At 49.0% G+C, this 16,458-nt stretch overlaps 1 protein-coding gene across 1 annotated transcript in view; it reads left to right on the forward strand.

The window, feature by feature from the left end:
* Positions 1-1,013: 1,013 nt before the first annotated feature.
* The window catches only part of Vps35l (VPS35 endosomal protein sorting factor like), a 107,119-nt gene continuing 91,674 nt past the window's right edge, over positions 1,014-16,458 (forward strand). Inside the window, exons 1-7 of the mRNA XM_075972016.1 lie at positions 1,014-1,466; positions 4,213-4,312; positions 5,430-5,597; positions 7,500-7,622; positions 9,077-9,101; positions 10,626-10,702; positions 12,081-12,209. Of these exons, the coding sequence (XP_075828131.1) occupies positions 1,033-1,466; positions 4,213-4,312; positions 5,430-5,597; positions 7,500-7,622; positions 9,077-9,101; positions 10,626-10,702; positions 12,081-12,209 (1,056 nt within the window). The 5' untranslated portion in view covers positions 1,014-1,032. The remainder of the gene's footprint in view (positions 1,467-4,212; positions 4,313-5,429; positions 5,598-7,499; positions 7,623-9,076; positions 9,102-10,625; positions 10,703-12,080; positions 12,210-16,458) is intronic.

The raw sequence follows: 16,458 nt of genomic DNA on the forward strand, positions 1-16,458 counted from the left end.
CTAAGCCCCAGGCTCCACCCCCATACACCATGCCACATCAAGTTCCAAAATTTGAAAAACAAAGACCTTGGCATAGAATGCAGTGCATTCTCTGATCGCTCTGTAACAAGGGTAGGATTGGGTCAGACCTGTCACATATCAGTTAAGAAGCTTAGGACTGGAGAGATGCATTGATCTTCCAGAGGACTCTGTTTGATTCCCAGCACCTAGTGCTGGCCTCACAGTTGTCCAACTCCAGTCCCAGAGGATCCTATATCCTTCTCTGGCCTCCATAAACACCAGGTACATGTGGCACAGAGACATACATGCAGGAAAAACACCCATACATAGAAATTAAGAAATGGAATCTTAGCCAGGTGGTTTCCTGAGACAGGCTCTGAGACAGGGATTTTATGACAACCGCCTTTCACCTTACCATCGCAGTTACCTCAATTTCACAGAAAAAGAAACTGGGACTCTGCAAAACTCAGGCCCAGTTGAAGTACATTCAATCATCTTTTCTAGGACTCTTATAAAACGGTGTTCAGGCCTCTTTCCTTCAGGAGATGCACCTGGAAGTAGAAACCGGGAAGGTAGGAGTAGGCGCTGTCTGGTAATTTCTCAAGTATAAACCCATTCTTATCTGAGTTAGAGTTAGCTGAGAATCCCAGCACTCACTAGCTTTCACCTCTAGTTTTCCAAAAACAAGTGATTAATGATAGATACTCCCGAGGTTTCTATTAGAAAGGACCTAAAGTGTGTTAAATACGGTTACTACAATTTTGTATTTCACCCATTAAAAAAAAAGGAAGCACAAAACAGGAGCGCCAAAGTTCTGTGGTCAAGATTGCTTATATTCGGATGCATGTTGCTAGCAGTGGGGAAAGAATTCCCAAAGTGTCTCACCCTCACGAAGCACGGAGAGAACCCAAGCCAAACCCAATTGCTTCAGAATTTATCTGACCCTCACAGGGATGGATGTATACACACTAATCTGTCACAAGGGGGCGCAGGTGGGCCAAGCAACCAGCAGAAGTGGCAGTTCTGAGGGTAATGGGCAAGACCGGTGACGAGTTCGAGAGAAAGGAGGACCAAATCCTGACTGTTAAACCCTGTCCTCCGAAGTGCACCGTGACACATCTACGCACACATAAATATGATTTAAGTCAGGCCTTTAATCCCAGCATTGGAGAGGCAGAGGAAAGTGGATTCCCCATTAACAAAATAAAACACCAAAATAAATCAAGTCGGATGACGGACATCGAGTTTACGCGGGAACTGCGCTTCACAAACGCTGAGGACGCGAACCCGCAGGAAGTTGCCCATTACAATCATGGCGGATGGCGGCACCCAGGATCTTCAGAGCAGAAACTGCCCTTTACAATCATGGCGGCCAGGGCGGGGCCAAGCCTCTCTGGACGTGAGGAAAGGGGCTGGCCGCCGAGAACAAGCGGTCATGTGACTGGGAAGATGGCTGTCTTTCCCTGGTAAGGAAGAACCGGCGAGTGGGCTTTAGGGAGGGGCCGATCTTAGCGAGTGTCTGCGTGGGTGGGCAGTCACCCCTGTTGGAATGAATGGTCTCTTTCTCAGCCCCGGTTGTCAGGACTACGGAAGAGCGGAACTGGTGACAGTCCGCTGCTCCTCGCCGCGATTCCGCAGCCCCTTCACTCCTGCCTACTCGGTCCAAGGTTTCCGCCTCCCTGAGAGAAATTGGCACGTCCTGGGGGTTCTGGGGAAGGGATGAACCCGCTCCGAGTCTGTCCCCGAGCGGTTTTCTCGTTTGTTCCCTGAGCTCCTCAGCTCACCTGAAAATTAGCTTTTCCCATCTGTAAAGTGGGGCCATTCACCCTACTGTGTGCAGAACCCTCGGACGTCCTTCGGAGGGGTCAGTATAACTGAACACCGAAGAGAGGGGTGTCCAAAGGAGGCCTTGCTCTGGCCCAAAGGAGAGAGCAGTCCCTCAGCCCCGCTGGCAGCCCGGGAAGACTTCAACGAAGAGCCTTCAGCTGGGTCTTGCAGGATGAATAGGAACTCACCAAACAGGAAGGAATATGGGGCTTTTTGTGCTTAGAAGTGAGGTGACCCTCAGGTAGCAGCAGGTGATTTGTATCAATAAAGAATCCACACAAGATATGCTGATGGTAATGAGGTTCGGGATTGGAGACCTTGCCTCCGCAGGGGCTAATTTTCTGGCTTTTCAGATGATGGCAGGTAGCTTGAAGTGTGAGCATGAAAGAAAGTGGCAGCCCTAGGCCTTGAACGTGATCACCATCAACCCTCTCTGCCTTTATGTTGGCTCGGCACTTGACCTCATTCCCTCTTGCAGACTCTTAAGAGGCCACTTCAGGACACAGCACAGTGGCGTGGGGGCTGTGGAACCCTTAGCCCACACCCAGGACTTCTGTCACTGCTCATGCTGGTTTGGCCAAAAGACCCTTTTGAGAACAGAGGCCACCGCCAAGTGAGAAGCACCTGTTTTCCGTCAACTCCCTGGGAATTTGTAAGGAAAGACTCCAGGAAGCTGCTCCTAGCACCTCTCCCCACTACGGTTTTACCTTGATATTTTTCGTTATAAATTACTGACAGGGACCACAGCTCTGCCAGTGTCTTGGGTCTTTGTAGTCTTGCCACTGAGCAGGCGCTAAGCATTTCTCTGTGTGGTGGTACACTCAACGTTCAGTTTTGCCCGCTGGCTTTATGTTCCCTAATGAAAGAGAATTGCCTCCATCGTCTTCCTGGTGACTGTAGGCACACAGTAGTTCCTGATGAGGCCCGGGGGAAGTGTGCTTCTGTTCTGAAGATCACGTTTCTCAAGTGTGCTCAGTGCTCAGCATGCGGCATCCTACTGAATACTCCCAAGCCCAGTTATGACTTGAGAACATGGGATGAGAGTTGACCTAAAGTCCTGAGGCCTGTTGAGTGACTTTTAGGGATTTGACAGCCAAAGAGTTCCTGACCTCTCAGAGGAGGGACAGTCGAGGACGGAGTTGGCCTGTGTAACCAGGGAAACCTGTTTCTGGGGTGTGTGGATGGGAGTGCGCGGATCTTTGATAGAGGAAACGTCAGATTTTGTGCAGCTGTTGAAACTGTTAAGGCACAGTGCATGTGGTGGCTGCCGGGGTTGGGCTGCTGCTGTGGAGGAGTTCACTGTGGGAGAGAAGACGGGTTCGGCTGCACAGAATAGCAAAGGGCTGCCAGCCGCAGGTAGGAAGTCGCTAAGAGGAGATTGTGGGTAAAGCCACCTGAGGGGTTCCCCCTGAAGTGAGGCCTAGTCAAATGTGTGTGTTGAGGGGACTCTGAAGAGATGCCACGTCTCCCCCTCCCCATTGGGATGGGTTCCAGGTGTCTGAGTGTGGCCCTTTCTTCAAAGCCCCTCGTGCGGCAATGGTCTCCCTCCTCTGCCCTGGCCCCTTGCTCTCACCATCCTGCTCACTGACCCTTCCTCTTCTTAACCCAGAGCTGATGAAGCTACATTTGCCATTTCCTTTGCTCTCGTTGCCTTTTGTCTTTTGCAATTGCCCAGCATGGACCTTTTCTTGCTTCTCTGGAACTTATTCTACAGGGACACCGTCTCCAAGCCCTCACTGTGGACCCTGAGCCCTGCTGTGTCTGTCCTCTGAGCTCTGTACCTGTCCGGCTCCAGGAGGGCCCTTGATCCCTTGCTGGGTCTGTCCAGCTCTGGGATGTTTGCTCCAGGCTTTGGCTGCTTGGCTTCCCAGCAGCCACCTGCCCTTTGCTTGGTTCATGCCATAAGTCAGCTAACACTGAGAAAACAGGGCTGTGGGAACTGGGCTCCTCTTGGGGCGCTCCCCTGTGCACTGGATCTGGCTGCACAGATCCAGGATTTGTGGACAGTTTGTGCCTTCAAACAGCTTGAAAGTTGTTGTGTGGTAGCTTAGTTGGGAGAGTGTGCACCTAGCATGCAAAGTTTAGGGTTTCATTCCTAGCATGGCATAAACAGGGTGTGATGGAGCCTACCTGTATTTCCAAGGCTTGGAAGGCAGAGGCGTGAGGATCAGGAGTTCAAGGTCATGCTCAACTGCCTAGTGCGTTTCAGGCTAGCTTGGGCTACATAGCAAGTTCAAATAAATAATAAAATAATTTTCATGTTTTTACTTAGTGTTTTGTATTGTTCTTACTAGCTCCAGTTGCTCCCCAGTCGATGGAATCCAGATGACAGTTTTAGGTCTCAGTCACCTTTCTGACATTCACCCACTGTGTTACTGTTCCCAGGCACTCCCGGAACAGGAACTACAAGGCAGAGCTGGCGTCATGCAGATTGGAGACGGTGCCTCTGGAGTGTGGGGACTACCACCCGCTGAAGCCCATCACTGTGAGTTCTGTGCAGGCTCCTGACTGGAGGGCCTAGTGCCCTGGCCTTGCTAGAAAGCAGATTCCCAGGGCTGGAGAGATGGCTCAGCAGTTAAGCACTTGCTGCCCTAGCAGAGATCCCAGGTCAGGTATCCAGTATTCCTAAGCAGATAGGAAACAGCCCTGTGTGGTGCTCTGGCCGCTTAGTGAACATTAGGCTAGTCTGTCCTGCCTGGTGGGCTTCTGTCTTAAAGACAAGCAAGCCAGCCAAACCAAAGAACACACTTAAGCTTACTACAACAATGGAAAGGAAGTCTTTTCTACGTTCTCAGTCTGCCACCAGCTGTGGTCCGTGCGCTGAGCAGTTTCTCCTTTCCTGTCACCACCTGGATGACCTTCCGTCCAATTCTGACAGTGTTCCAGACAGGAAACTTACTTTACTCTATTTACAGTCCGTACATGACACTCCCATGACCCCACGTACTAGATATCAGCGAGCCATTCACTCTCCAGAAGGCATCAGCTTTGCGAGGTATTTTGGGTCCGACCCTACTTAGAGATAGCTATCACCAGACCCCTAGCAACCTTGAGTTACTAGGGCCAAGTCTGGGATGTGCCCTGTGCCTCTCACCTCTGTAAAGGTCCTGTTGTCTTTCCTGGGATTCTGTTAATTTGCTGAGATAGTGTGCAGAGCTCAGAGAAGCCCTCCTGGTCAGGACAGTGTGGAAGACCTGATGGCCAGCTGGAAGCAGGGTGCTCAAGGAGACATAAGGGGGATAACCCAGGGCTCCTCGGCCTCCCAGGCATGACCTTCCTGCCATCTCCGTATGTCCTTGTTCAGATGTTCCTCAAGTGCCTTCAGTGAAGAACTTGTGTGGGAGGAGGTACTTAGTGGTCACATTGATTATTTTTAACGGAGGCCTGAAGTTCCTAGCTCCTAGCCGTGGCTTGTCTTCCTGAGCACCAGCTGCGTTGAGGAGCCCGTGAAGAGTCTGTGGTGTCAGTTTCTCACAGAACATACGCATTGCCTCTGTCCCTGTGACTGGTCAGTCCAGCTTCCACAGACAGACAAAGTGACCTGGTTGACTGTCACCTGGTGCCGGTTCCCGGTGACCTCCACTGTACAACTTTCTCCACAGGTCACCGAGTCAAAAACAAAGAAGGTGAGCCGGAAGGGAAGCACTTCGTCCACATCCTCCTCCTCGTCCAGCTCCGTGATCGACCCTCTGAGCAGCGTCCTTGATGGCACAGACCCCCTCTCCATGTTTGCAGCCACCTCAGACCCTGCAGCCACAGCGACAGTCACAGTAAGTCCCACCACCTGGACAGCAACAGGCCTCTGGGTGTCAGGTCCTTACCTGTAGGGATGGCGGTTTGAAGGTTCACAAATAATGCCTTGGGCCTTCTGATTGTTACTGTTAAGAACATCCTCACACTCACAGGGTTTTGATTAAGTATGTTGACTGAGAGAGGCTGGTAGAGTTCTGTGAGGTCTCTATATTTTTATTTATTAATTAAATTAATATTTAAAGTCGGGGTTTCATGTAGTGTGCACTGGCCTGGGTGAGAATGACCTTTGCGTCTCTTCCTCCTGCCTGTCTCCCAAAGGCCTGGGTTTGCTAGTATAAGCCACCACTCCCAGTTTATTCAATGCTAGGGACTGAACCCAGGGCTCTGTATAAGCTAGGCAAGCACGCTATCAACCGAGCCACGCCCTTAGGTCCCCAGTCCCTCTGCATTTACAAAAAAATGTTTTGTCTCGACAATATGTCTTAGAGAACTTTCTATCTTGTGGCCTTGTTATTTTGCATGGCTGCATCATATTCTGATTTCTTTGGTACCCATGGAGTCTAGGTGCTTGCTGGTGTTGACAGCTGGTGTTGATATATTTCTCTTGGTGCCTGTGTGCAGGGGGGGTGGAGGGCTTCCTACTGGACGAAGGCAGTGGATGTGTGCTGTTCTGAGTGCTGTCACAGAGCCATCCACTCAAAGGCCTTCGTGGTCTGTATTCCTGCCAGCGAAGCTAACTCTCACCTGTTTCCCAACTGGCTAGTAGCAATTATTTTAATTTTCTGCTATATGGACTGTGGGAAGTTTTTTCAGTATGCTTTACAAAGTTTTTGATTTATGGATCTTATGTATAAGTTTGGTTTTTGCCTGCATGTGTATATAAACACTGCATGTGCGCCTGTAGAGGTTAGGGTAGGTGTTACCTACTGGGATTGAATTTGCAGACAGTTGTGGGCTGCCCTATGGGTGTTCTACAAGAACAGTGAGTGCTCCTAACCATGGAGTTATCCCTCCAGCCCCTCAGGGTGCTCTTTTCTTTCTGTATTTTAATCTTAAAGATGTATTTTGTATGTATGTGCATTTGGATATGTGTTTGCATGTGTGTGGGGTGTGTATGCAAATGCACACTTGCTTATTTTTGGAGGTCAGAGGTCGACATCAGGTGTCTTGTGTCTTTCTGGATTGTTCTCTACCTTACTTGTTGATATATTGAGGAAGAGCCTCACTTAAACCCAGAACACATAGATTGGCTAGTCTGCCTTGATAGATCGCGCCCGGGATCCCATTTTCACCTGCATGCCTTGCAAGCATGAAGACCTGAATTTGATCTCAAGAACTCATATGAAAAACTTGATAAGAGTGTAAGAGTGGTACACTCTTATAATTCCAGTGCTGGGCAGGGAGGGATGTGTTCCTGGGTCTTGACTGGCCAGTTAATTTGTGTCAATAGGTAAAGTTTAGGTCAGTAAGAGACCTTGCCTCAAAGACTGCCTGAGGAGTGAGTGACATCTGAGGTTGACTTTTGTCCTGTACACACACACATGCATACACATACACACATACATACATACATACACACACACACACACACACACACCAAACTAACTAATATGGCTGGATGGTGGTGGCACACATCTTTAATCCTAAAAGTCGGGAGGCAGAGGCAGGTGGATCTCTGGGTTTGATGCTAGCCTGGTCCACAGAGCAAGTTCCAGGACAGCCAGGACTACAGAGAGAAACTCTGTCTTGGAACCCCACCCCTAACCCCCACCAGCCCCCAGAAAAAAGAAAAGTATTACTGGTGCTAGAGTGTAGCCGAGTGGTAAAGTGCTTGCCTAGCATGCTCAGAGTCCCGAGAAACAAAATCAGCAATGTCAACAAAAGCTTCTGTCCTGAAGAGGTCTCTTTGCCTTCCTTAGGACAGCTCCAGAAAGAAACGGGATAAGGATGACAACTCCTTTGTGGGACCTGACTTTGAGCCCTGGGCCAACAAACGGGGAGAAATCCTTGCCCGGTACACGACTACGGAGAAGCTGTCAATTGTGAGTACCGAGCTGCATGGCAGGCTTAGTGGCCCAGCTCCAGACCCTGGAGTTTCTCCTCCTATGTCAGTGTTGTTTGGGAGAAGAGTGTGCTATTTGGTGTCTAAAAAAATGTATGCAGAGTTAAGGGTGCAGCTAGCTCAGAAAAGGAATTGGCATTGTGGGCCCCTCTGGGAGAGTAAGTTAAGAGAACACCAAGAGAGGAAGGCAGGGTGCACCTCCCTCCCTGTATTCCTCTCGGAGCTGGAAGCTTGCTTGTGTAGTGGAGTAGGTGAGCTGGTTGGCTGTGCTGTGGTGTGTGTAAAGTAGAGGTCTTCCCTTTGCCCCAGGCAAGTTATTCCCATCAGGAGTGAGCGCTCAAGTGAGCAAGGGCCACCCTGGGCAATCAGTACTTTGCTAGTTAAGGCCAGGCTCCAAACTTACAACCCAAGTTCTCCCTTTGGACAGTATTAAGAATGTTCTGTCTCATCTCGGCATGGTCATATGCACATCTTTTTTTTAAATTATTTATTTATTTATTTATTTATTATGTATACAGTATCTGCCTGCATGTATACCTGAATGTCAGAAGAGGGCACTATATCTCATCATAGATGGTTATGAGCCACCATGTGGTTTCTGGGAATTGAACTCAGGACCTCTGGAAGAGCAGTCAGTGCTCTTAACCTCTGAGCCATTTCTCCAGCCCGGTCATGCACATCTTTAATCCTAGCACTCGGGAGGCAGGGGCAGGTGGATCTCTGGGAGTTCGAGGCCAGCCTGGCCAGGACAGGCTCCAAAGCTATAGGAGATGTCTAGAGTTATTTTTGACTGTTACAACTCTAGTGTGTTTAGCAGGTTGTGGTTAGCAGCCAGAGAGACTGCAAACTCCACAGCGCATAGGCTGGAGCCCACAGAATGGATCTGCACAACCCTCGAGGCAGGGGCACGGTGACTGAGAAACTCTGATTTAAGGGTGCCCAGAATGAGTCTAGTACTCAGTGCTGCCAACATATCAAAACTTTTGTTATTTGTTGGCTCCCTTGGAGACCTCACACATGAATCGAAGTTCAACTTTTAAGTAGTTTTTAGCAGCCTACAACTTCTGTTTTTGAATATATACTTCACCTTTCTTTGCTCTTTGGGCAAACCATGGCCTTTTTGCCTTAGACTAAAAGCAGCCTTGGGGTTGGAGAGAAAGACAAGCACTTAGGAGTACCTGCTGCTTTCCCACAAGTCTTGAGTTCAAGTCCAAGTGTCTGTCTCAGGCAGCTTACAAGTGCCTGTAACTCCAGCTCCAGAGGATCCCACACTTCTGGCCTCTGAGGGCACCAGCATTTACACACACATGATCTCCACCCACAATGGAAACAGAGAGAGAGAGAGAGAGAGAGAGAGAGAGAGAGGGAGGGAGGGAGGGAGGGAGAGAAAGAGAGAGAAACCATTAATTTCATTACTGTTCTTTGTCCCTACAGAATCTGTTTATGGGATCAGAAAAAGGTAAGATGACCGTTCTGATTGGCAGATTTACCATATGTGACTGGATGAAGAGACCGCTAGCTAATCTCTGTAGAAGGAGCAGTTTCAGGTTACAGTCTTCTGGGAGGAAAGGCCTGTGGTTGATAAGTTCTGTACTTACTGTCAGCATCCACACTCAGACCTGGGCAAAGCCTTTCCATTTCCATGGGGTCCTTGACATGACCATAGTCATGCATGAATGCTCATCTTACAGGGGTACACTCGCTCCCCCACACTCCACCTTGTCCTCTGCTGCTGTGAGCTGAGCTGCTTGCTCATCAGTTCCCACACACGTGGACTCAAATCCTTTAAAACCCTGAGCTGGGATAATTGCCAAACATTTCTCCTGAATTGTTCCTGTTGGGCACGCTGCTCAGAGTGTAGTTGGTGCTAATTAAATAGTTTTGCCATGCTGTGAGCAGATCCTAGACTTCTTACCAGTCTGTGCCAGAGCCAGGAAAGGAGAATATGAGTAGCTTTGTGTGTGAGCCAGTGTTCCGCTGCTGTAACAAAATGCCCCACCAATCAATCACTGAAATAGAGGAAAGGACTATCTTGGCTCACAGTTTCAAAGGTTTCGGGCCATGGCTCTGGGTCCTGTGGCTTTAGGCCTGTGCAGGCACAGTCTAGAGTAGCGGGAACACATGCCAGGAAGAGGCCTGGGCACCTGTGGGAAATAGGAAACAGAAATAGGAAGGGGCCAGGGTCTCCTCGAGAGCACATTATTAATCACCCAACTTCCTAATACTGGCTCTGTTCTGCCACCTCCCAGGGCACCATGAGCTGGCAACCAGGCCTTCAGTACACTGGTTATTAGGGAATATTTTTCAGTTTCCTGTATTCACTTGGTAGGAAGAGCAAAGGCTAAACTAGTCATATGACCCTTAATTCCATCATGGGCAGCCCTTTGAAAATGGGGAAACGATTCTGAAGTTGGTGGGGTTGGATAGCAGCAGTGGTCCAGACAGACCCCTTGCTCTGTCTGGCCTGTGACTTGCAGTCTGTCGTCTACATCCGCTGGTCCTGCCAGTACCGGGGATGGGGTTGACAGCTGCTGGATGGAAACAGCTAGGCCCAAGTGCCTCGGAAGGGGCCTGTGACGTGTTCTTCCCCCTTTGGGCAGATGAGGAGGTGGGTTGTTACGTTCGTATGAAGGTCTGGTAATTCTGTGCTGTGAGTGCATACCCGAGAGGCGCTTCGGTTTGTGACAAACAGTGGCATGGCAGAGTTTGGCATTGTTCTTAAGTAAGCAAACAGTGGGTAAGATTCACAAACACTGTACATGGAGTTTGCCTTTCCGGGACTGCCTGCTTCTGGGGGCACCCGCTGGTGGGAAAGCTTCTGCTGGAACTTGAGCCTGTGAGGAAACTGAAGTGGCTTTCACCGTCTCGGTGTTGGGAGGGGAATTTGTTTCCTGGTGTGTTCATGGTGACGCGTAAGATGCCTTTCATGCTGGGTACAGGTGCAAGAGAAAACTGCTGTGTGACCAGTGTCTCTCCTGTGTAGGCAGAGCTGGGGCTGCGGCTTCCGCCATGTCAGAGAAGGTTCGGACACGCCTGGAAGAGCTGGATGACTTTGAGGAGGTGAGCAGTCCACTCTTAGGGCTCAGTGAGCAGAGTATCTCCAGCCCTTCTGCCGAGGAGTGCCAGACCGGTTGGCTGCTCACTGCGCGAGGCCTCCTAGGACTTAGTTCAGAGAAAGATACTAGGGCTTACTGGCCAGTCACAGGGGAACCTGAAGTGAACTGGTCCTTCTGGAGGCCTCTTTTCACTTTGTGATTTGGAGCAATCCCTCTGTCGTCTGGAGACATTGTCAGCGATAAAATCCACATGGAGTCACCGCCAAAGAAACAGCTTTGTGTGGCGCCAAGATCACACCTTGAAGCATTGTTTTCATAGGCCTCTCTGCCTGTTGGATGTGGCCCATGAGACCCCTGTGATTGCTTGTGTATGTTTTGAAAAACTGCTTTGTTGCTTTTAACAAAATCTCAGTTGTTTGATTTTACCAATAAAGTCTCTGGAGCCAGATGCTGGGGTGGAAACCTGCTAGCTCAGAGAGGCAGAGAAAGCACCCAGCTGATCTTCCTTCTCAGTCAATGTCTCAGCCTCTCTTTTCTCCTAAACCTGTCTCAAAAAAACATCCTCAAACTGAAAAGTCCCTCCCTCCTACTTCCTGTGAGACCCTCTATCTTTCCTCCTGACTCCCTCTTACTCTCTCTGGTTTTTTCCTATGTTCACTTCCTGTCAACTGGTTGCTTGCTCCGCCTCCTGACCTGTGGTTGACTTTATTTAATCCTGTTTACAATATTAAACCAGAAAGCTCTTGGATTAAAGGGGTGTGCTAGGGTTGAGCCACACCACAACTGTTTCCCAGTAAATAACACAATCTTGGGGTTCACGGTGTGACCAAATACCCTGCAACACTGGCTTGTTTGCCAACTCCTAAAAACTGGTGAGTTTGGAGCTGGGGCGAGGGCTAGTCAATCAAGCGCTTGCTGTACAAGCATGAGGATCTGAGTTCGATTCCCAGCATTGGTGTGTTTGCCTGCATGTATGTATATATGCCTATTTCATGCCGCGTGCCCAAAGAGGGCATTGCATCCTCTGAACCTGGAGTTACACCTGACTGTGACACCACTTGGGTGCTGGGAACTGAATCTAGGTTCTCTGAAAAATGAGTCAGTTGTCTTAACTGCTGAGCCATCTCTCTAGGCAAAAATCTCTATGCCAGAGTTTTTAGTACCAAGCCGGGCACACAGTAGGTCCTCAGGGTGTAAGTCCCAGTATCCCGTGCAGCAGCAATGCTGGTCAGGATCATGGGTTCATCCGCGGCAGGCTGGGGGTACAGATGCAGGACACCGAGTGACAGAGTGCAGCCAGTGCCCAGCTGCTTCATGTGGAGGTGGTGGTCAGCCAAGGCTCCTCCTTTGCTCCTGTGCTCACGTTCTGCCTCTGCTCACAGGGGTCCCAGAAGGAGCTGTTGAACCTGACCCAGCAGGACTACGTGAACCGCATAGAGGAGCTCAACCAGTCCCTGAAGGATGCCTGGGCCTCGGACCAGAAAGTGAAGGCTCTGAAGATTGTCATCCAGGTCAGGCCGTGGGAGGGTGTGTGGTTTTTCATGCTTCAGTTTAAAATCCCACTTGGTACTGATTTTCAGAGTCCTCCCTCAGGGTCTTGCCCTCATTCATCTCTTCCGTGGTCACGGATGTCCTTTAGGAAGCCGTGAGTCTGAACCTGTTTTTGTGGACTGACTGATCGTAGGGCACCGTGTACGGCTGCACAGGTTGTTCATCTCGTGGTTCCAGGAACCACTGTTGCCCTAGACTACAGAATTAATGATCCACCCAGTGCCGTGCAGGCTGCAGGCCTCGGGACCACTGCTGTCATACTTGTGATTTGTGTACACCAAGGTTTGAATAACTGTCGTCCAGATTGCCTTTGGGATCTTTGAGATTAATGTCCTTGTCATACATTTTAAAGACATAGGCATATAAGGAAAATGTGTTCGTACTGTAAAAAACAGTGTGTTCAGCACGTTGTCTTCATGAATTAGGTGATCTGCTGCTGGCCCTGGAGGCAGTCCTGTAAGGAGAAATTTTTTTTTGTTTTTAAAGACATTTTTATTTTTATTTACACATGTGTGTATGTGTCTTTGTGTGTACCGTGTGTGTGGGTTCCCATGGAGGCCATCAGAGGGAGTCAGGTCCCCAGGAACTGGAGTTACAGGCAGTTGCAGGTCATCTGTTGTTGGTTCAGTGATTGAACTCAGATCCTATGGAAGGTCAGCAAGTGCTCTTAGCTCTGGAGCCATCTCTCCATCCCCAGAAAAGGGCTTCTTTTCTGCTCTCTTGCCTGAACATTCTCCTGTCTTGGCAAAAAGTGCTTTGGTCAGGGGCTGGTTATGTGGCTCCGTTAGTAGGGTGCTTACCTAATAGGCAAGACGTCTTGAGTTTGATCCCCAGCACTTCTAACCTTGGTGTGTTGGCATATGGCCGCAGTCTCAACGTCTAGGAGGAGGAGGCAGGAAGAGCAAGGCCATCCTTGTCTACACAGCCTGCTGGAGCATACCTGTCTCATGATGATGATGACCCATCTCAGGGTGGTGTGGTGATTTCAATTAAAAAAAAAAAAACAACCAACAGTAGAGCCAGTGAGCCCCTTGGAAATACCTGAGTTGGATCCCCAGAACCCACAGTGGAAGGAGAGAACTGTCTCTTGCGCGTTGTTGTCTGACTCTACCTGTGCACCATGGCACACCGTGACCTGACTCCCCCGCCCACATACACACAGAATAAGTAAATACATGTATAAAAATTAAGAAAAATGACAGAAGTGCTCAGGTCATGGTCATAGAGAGAATTCACGTGCACCACATTACTATTTTTGGAGCAGCATATCTGAAACAACCATTTTAATCCCAGGGGGACAACCATCATTGTCACGTCTCATCATGGTAATGGGACATTTCTCTTCTCTGTGGATTCTTATGAGAGAGGTTGGAGCTGGGGGTGTGTGTACGTGGCTCTTAGAGTGTTTGAAGTTGAATCTGTGAGCAGCAGGGTGGTGTTCCTGGAGTCTCCTGACTCAAGGAGAGCTGGGTTATTTCTCTTGTGTCCTATTGTTTACAGAGTAAATAAGCCCGGAGAAAGGGCCTCTCATGCTGCGTGCAAACTGAGGGCACCTTCAAGTTCAGAGGCCACTGGCTCAGGGAAGGAATCAAACAGCATCTGATTAACCCTTGCCTGTTGGATCCTAAAGTTCTGTGTTGCAGGTTTGTGTTGCCGCTTGGTGACTGCCAATGGAGTCAAACCTTGTTTCCGAGAGTGGAGTCCACATTCAGCTGGCTGGAGTGGACAGTAGAGTTTTCTGGTGAACTCAGAGGAAGCTAGAGAGACACCCAGAAGGAATAAGGACGGGCTTAAAGAGATGCTTGCACCTTTTCCATCTAGGAAGGTGGGGAAGAGGGTCAGGTGATTGTTTCTCTGTTGCCCTGTAGATCTGTCAGGTTTTATTATTCCCAAATATTTAACTCCCTTGCTTTATTGTTTTAAGTAAAACAATAAAAGAAGCCACAATTCTTCTACATACTTTCCCATATACATAGGGAAAGAAGCAAGGTCCCTCCTTGTTTGCTCTGCAATTGGCCTTTTTTTTAAGGGGGGGGGCACTTGTTTAGCTGGGGAACCTAGACTCTGTCCCAGGACTGAAATCCCCCAGCAAAGCAATTTTCAGCAATACTTATTGCATGTTTAAGCCTAGAATCCAATGACTTTGAGCCCGTCATGGTGGTGCACACATCTAATCCCAGAAACGGAGAGGCTGGGTAGCTAATTTGGTGTTAGACTGGGCTACATCTTAAGACACTATCTCCTCAAAGAGAAGAAATACAGAACTGGAGAGATGGTTCAGAGGTTAAAAGCACTGACTGCTCTTCCAGAGGTCCTGAGTTTGATTCCCAGCAACCACATGGTGGCTCACAGCCATCTATAATGAGGTCTGGTGTCCTCTTCTTGGCATGCAGGCATACACACAGGCAGGACACTGTGTACATAATAAATACATCTTAAAAAAAAAGAAATATAGCAACTTTTAGTACATTTATAACAGTATAAGTGTCCCACACAAACCAGTTTTAGAGCATCTTCATTGCCCTAACTCCCTCCAGCCTGTCTGCAGTCAGACCCCACCGTGCTCCTCCCAGAGTTCCACAGCCTGCCTTCTGTCTGCACACATGCCGCCCCAGGCATGCCGCAGGATGGACTCGTTCTGTACATCATCTTTTGCATCTGGCTTCTCTCAGTTGAGCATTTCTGAGTTTCATCTGTGTCGTATTGTATGCTGATGCCACTTTCTTCTGAATAGAATCCCATGGCAGGTGTAGCCGCAGTTTGCGTGCCTGTGTATGGTTGATGATGCCCTTTGGTTCCACCCTCTGAATGTTGCATATAAGTCTGTGGATTTAATATCATCTTCTTGTCTTCTGGGTGGATTCCTGGGGGTGGCCCTGCTGAGGTGGGTGTTGAGTTTCTGTTTCAATTGTTTAGAAACTACCAAATTGCTTTTGAAAATGGTGGTCCCATTATGTTCCCACCGGCAGTGTTAAAGGCACAGTCCCTCCATAGGCCTCCACGCTGCCTAGTCCACTGTGTGTGCGCATCAGCTCATGTATGGAGGGTGTCAGCCCTTACTTTCCACTTTGTTTTTGATAAGGTCTCTTATAGCACTGGGCTCTGTATGCCCGGCTAGCTGTCCCAAGCTCTGGGGATTCCTTCTCTGCCTACAGTCTCGCTGCGGGAGCCCTCAGCTTTAGGGGATTTGAGCTCAGGCTTTATCCACGGAGCCACCTTCCCAGCAAACAGCTAGTATTACACCGTGCTGGAAAGAAAGCTAAACACCCAGCGTCATTTCAGTGGGTTTCTAGTAATATTGGTGAGTTTGACTGCAGGAATCCCGGCCTCAGTTACACTGTGGCCGTCAGCCAGTGACAAGCAGTGTGTCTCAACCTCTGCCGCAGGGGAGCCTGGGAGTTGTGTGAGACCCTCACGTCCAAGCTGCACCCAGTCTGCTTTCATTAGCATCTCAGTGGAGGAGGTGTGCTTATATCACTGTGTGTGCTTTAGGGAGCCCTTGTTAGAAATACTGCTCATTGGTGTGTTTGCTGGAGAATGTGTGTGTGTGTGTTGTATATATATATGTGGGGTACATTTGAGTGCATGTGGAGACCAGAGGTTAATGTTGGTTAGGTATCTTCCTCAGTTGCTTTCCCCCTTATTTTGGGAGACAGAGTCTCTCACTGAACACTTATCTCTCATATTTAGCCTCTGGCTGGCTAGCAGGCTCTGTTGCCCAGTGCTGGGTTGCTGGCGTATGCCCCCAAACCTGCCTTTTACAGGAGTTCTGGGATCCAAACTTAGTCCTCACGCTTGTGTGCCAAGCATTCTACTCACTGAGCGTCTCCTAGCAGCTCCCTGGAGATTCTGTATTTTTAAAAAAATTATTTCTTGCTGGGCGGCAGTAGCATACGCTTTTAATCCCAGCAGTTTGGAGGCAGAGGCAGGTAAATCTCTGAGTTCAAGGCCAGCCTGGTCTACTGAGCGAGTGCCGGGACTACAAGGACTATACAAAGAAACCTGTCTCAAAAAACCAAAATGAAAAGAAACAAAACAAAACCCACAAAGATTTCTTTTAGTTTTTGAAATTATAATTATATTATTTCCCCCTTCCCTTTGTTCCTTCTAGACCTTCCCATATATCCCTCCTTGCTCCTTTTTAAATTTATGGCCCCTTTTTTCATTACTTATTGTTATATGCATATATGTATATGTAGACATATTCCT

This window comes from Microtus pennsylvanicus, chromosome 5 (genome assembly GCF_037038515.1).
Source record: "Microtus pennsylvanicus isolate mMicPen1 chromosome 5, mMicPen1.hap1, whole genome shotgun sequence".
NCBI classification, from domain to species: domain Eukaryota; kingdom Metazoa; phylum Chordata; class Mammalia; order Rodentia; family Cricetidae; genus Microtus; species Microtus pennsylvanicus.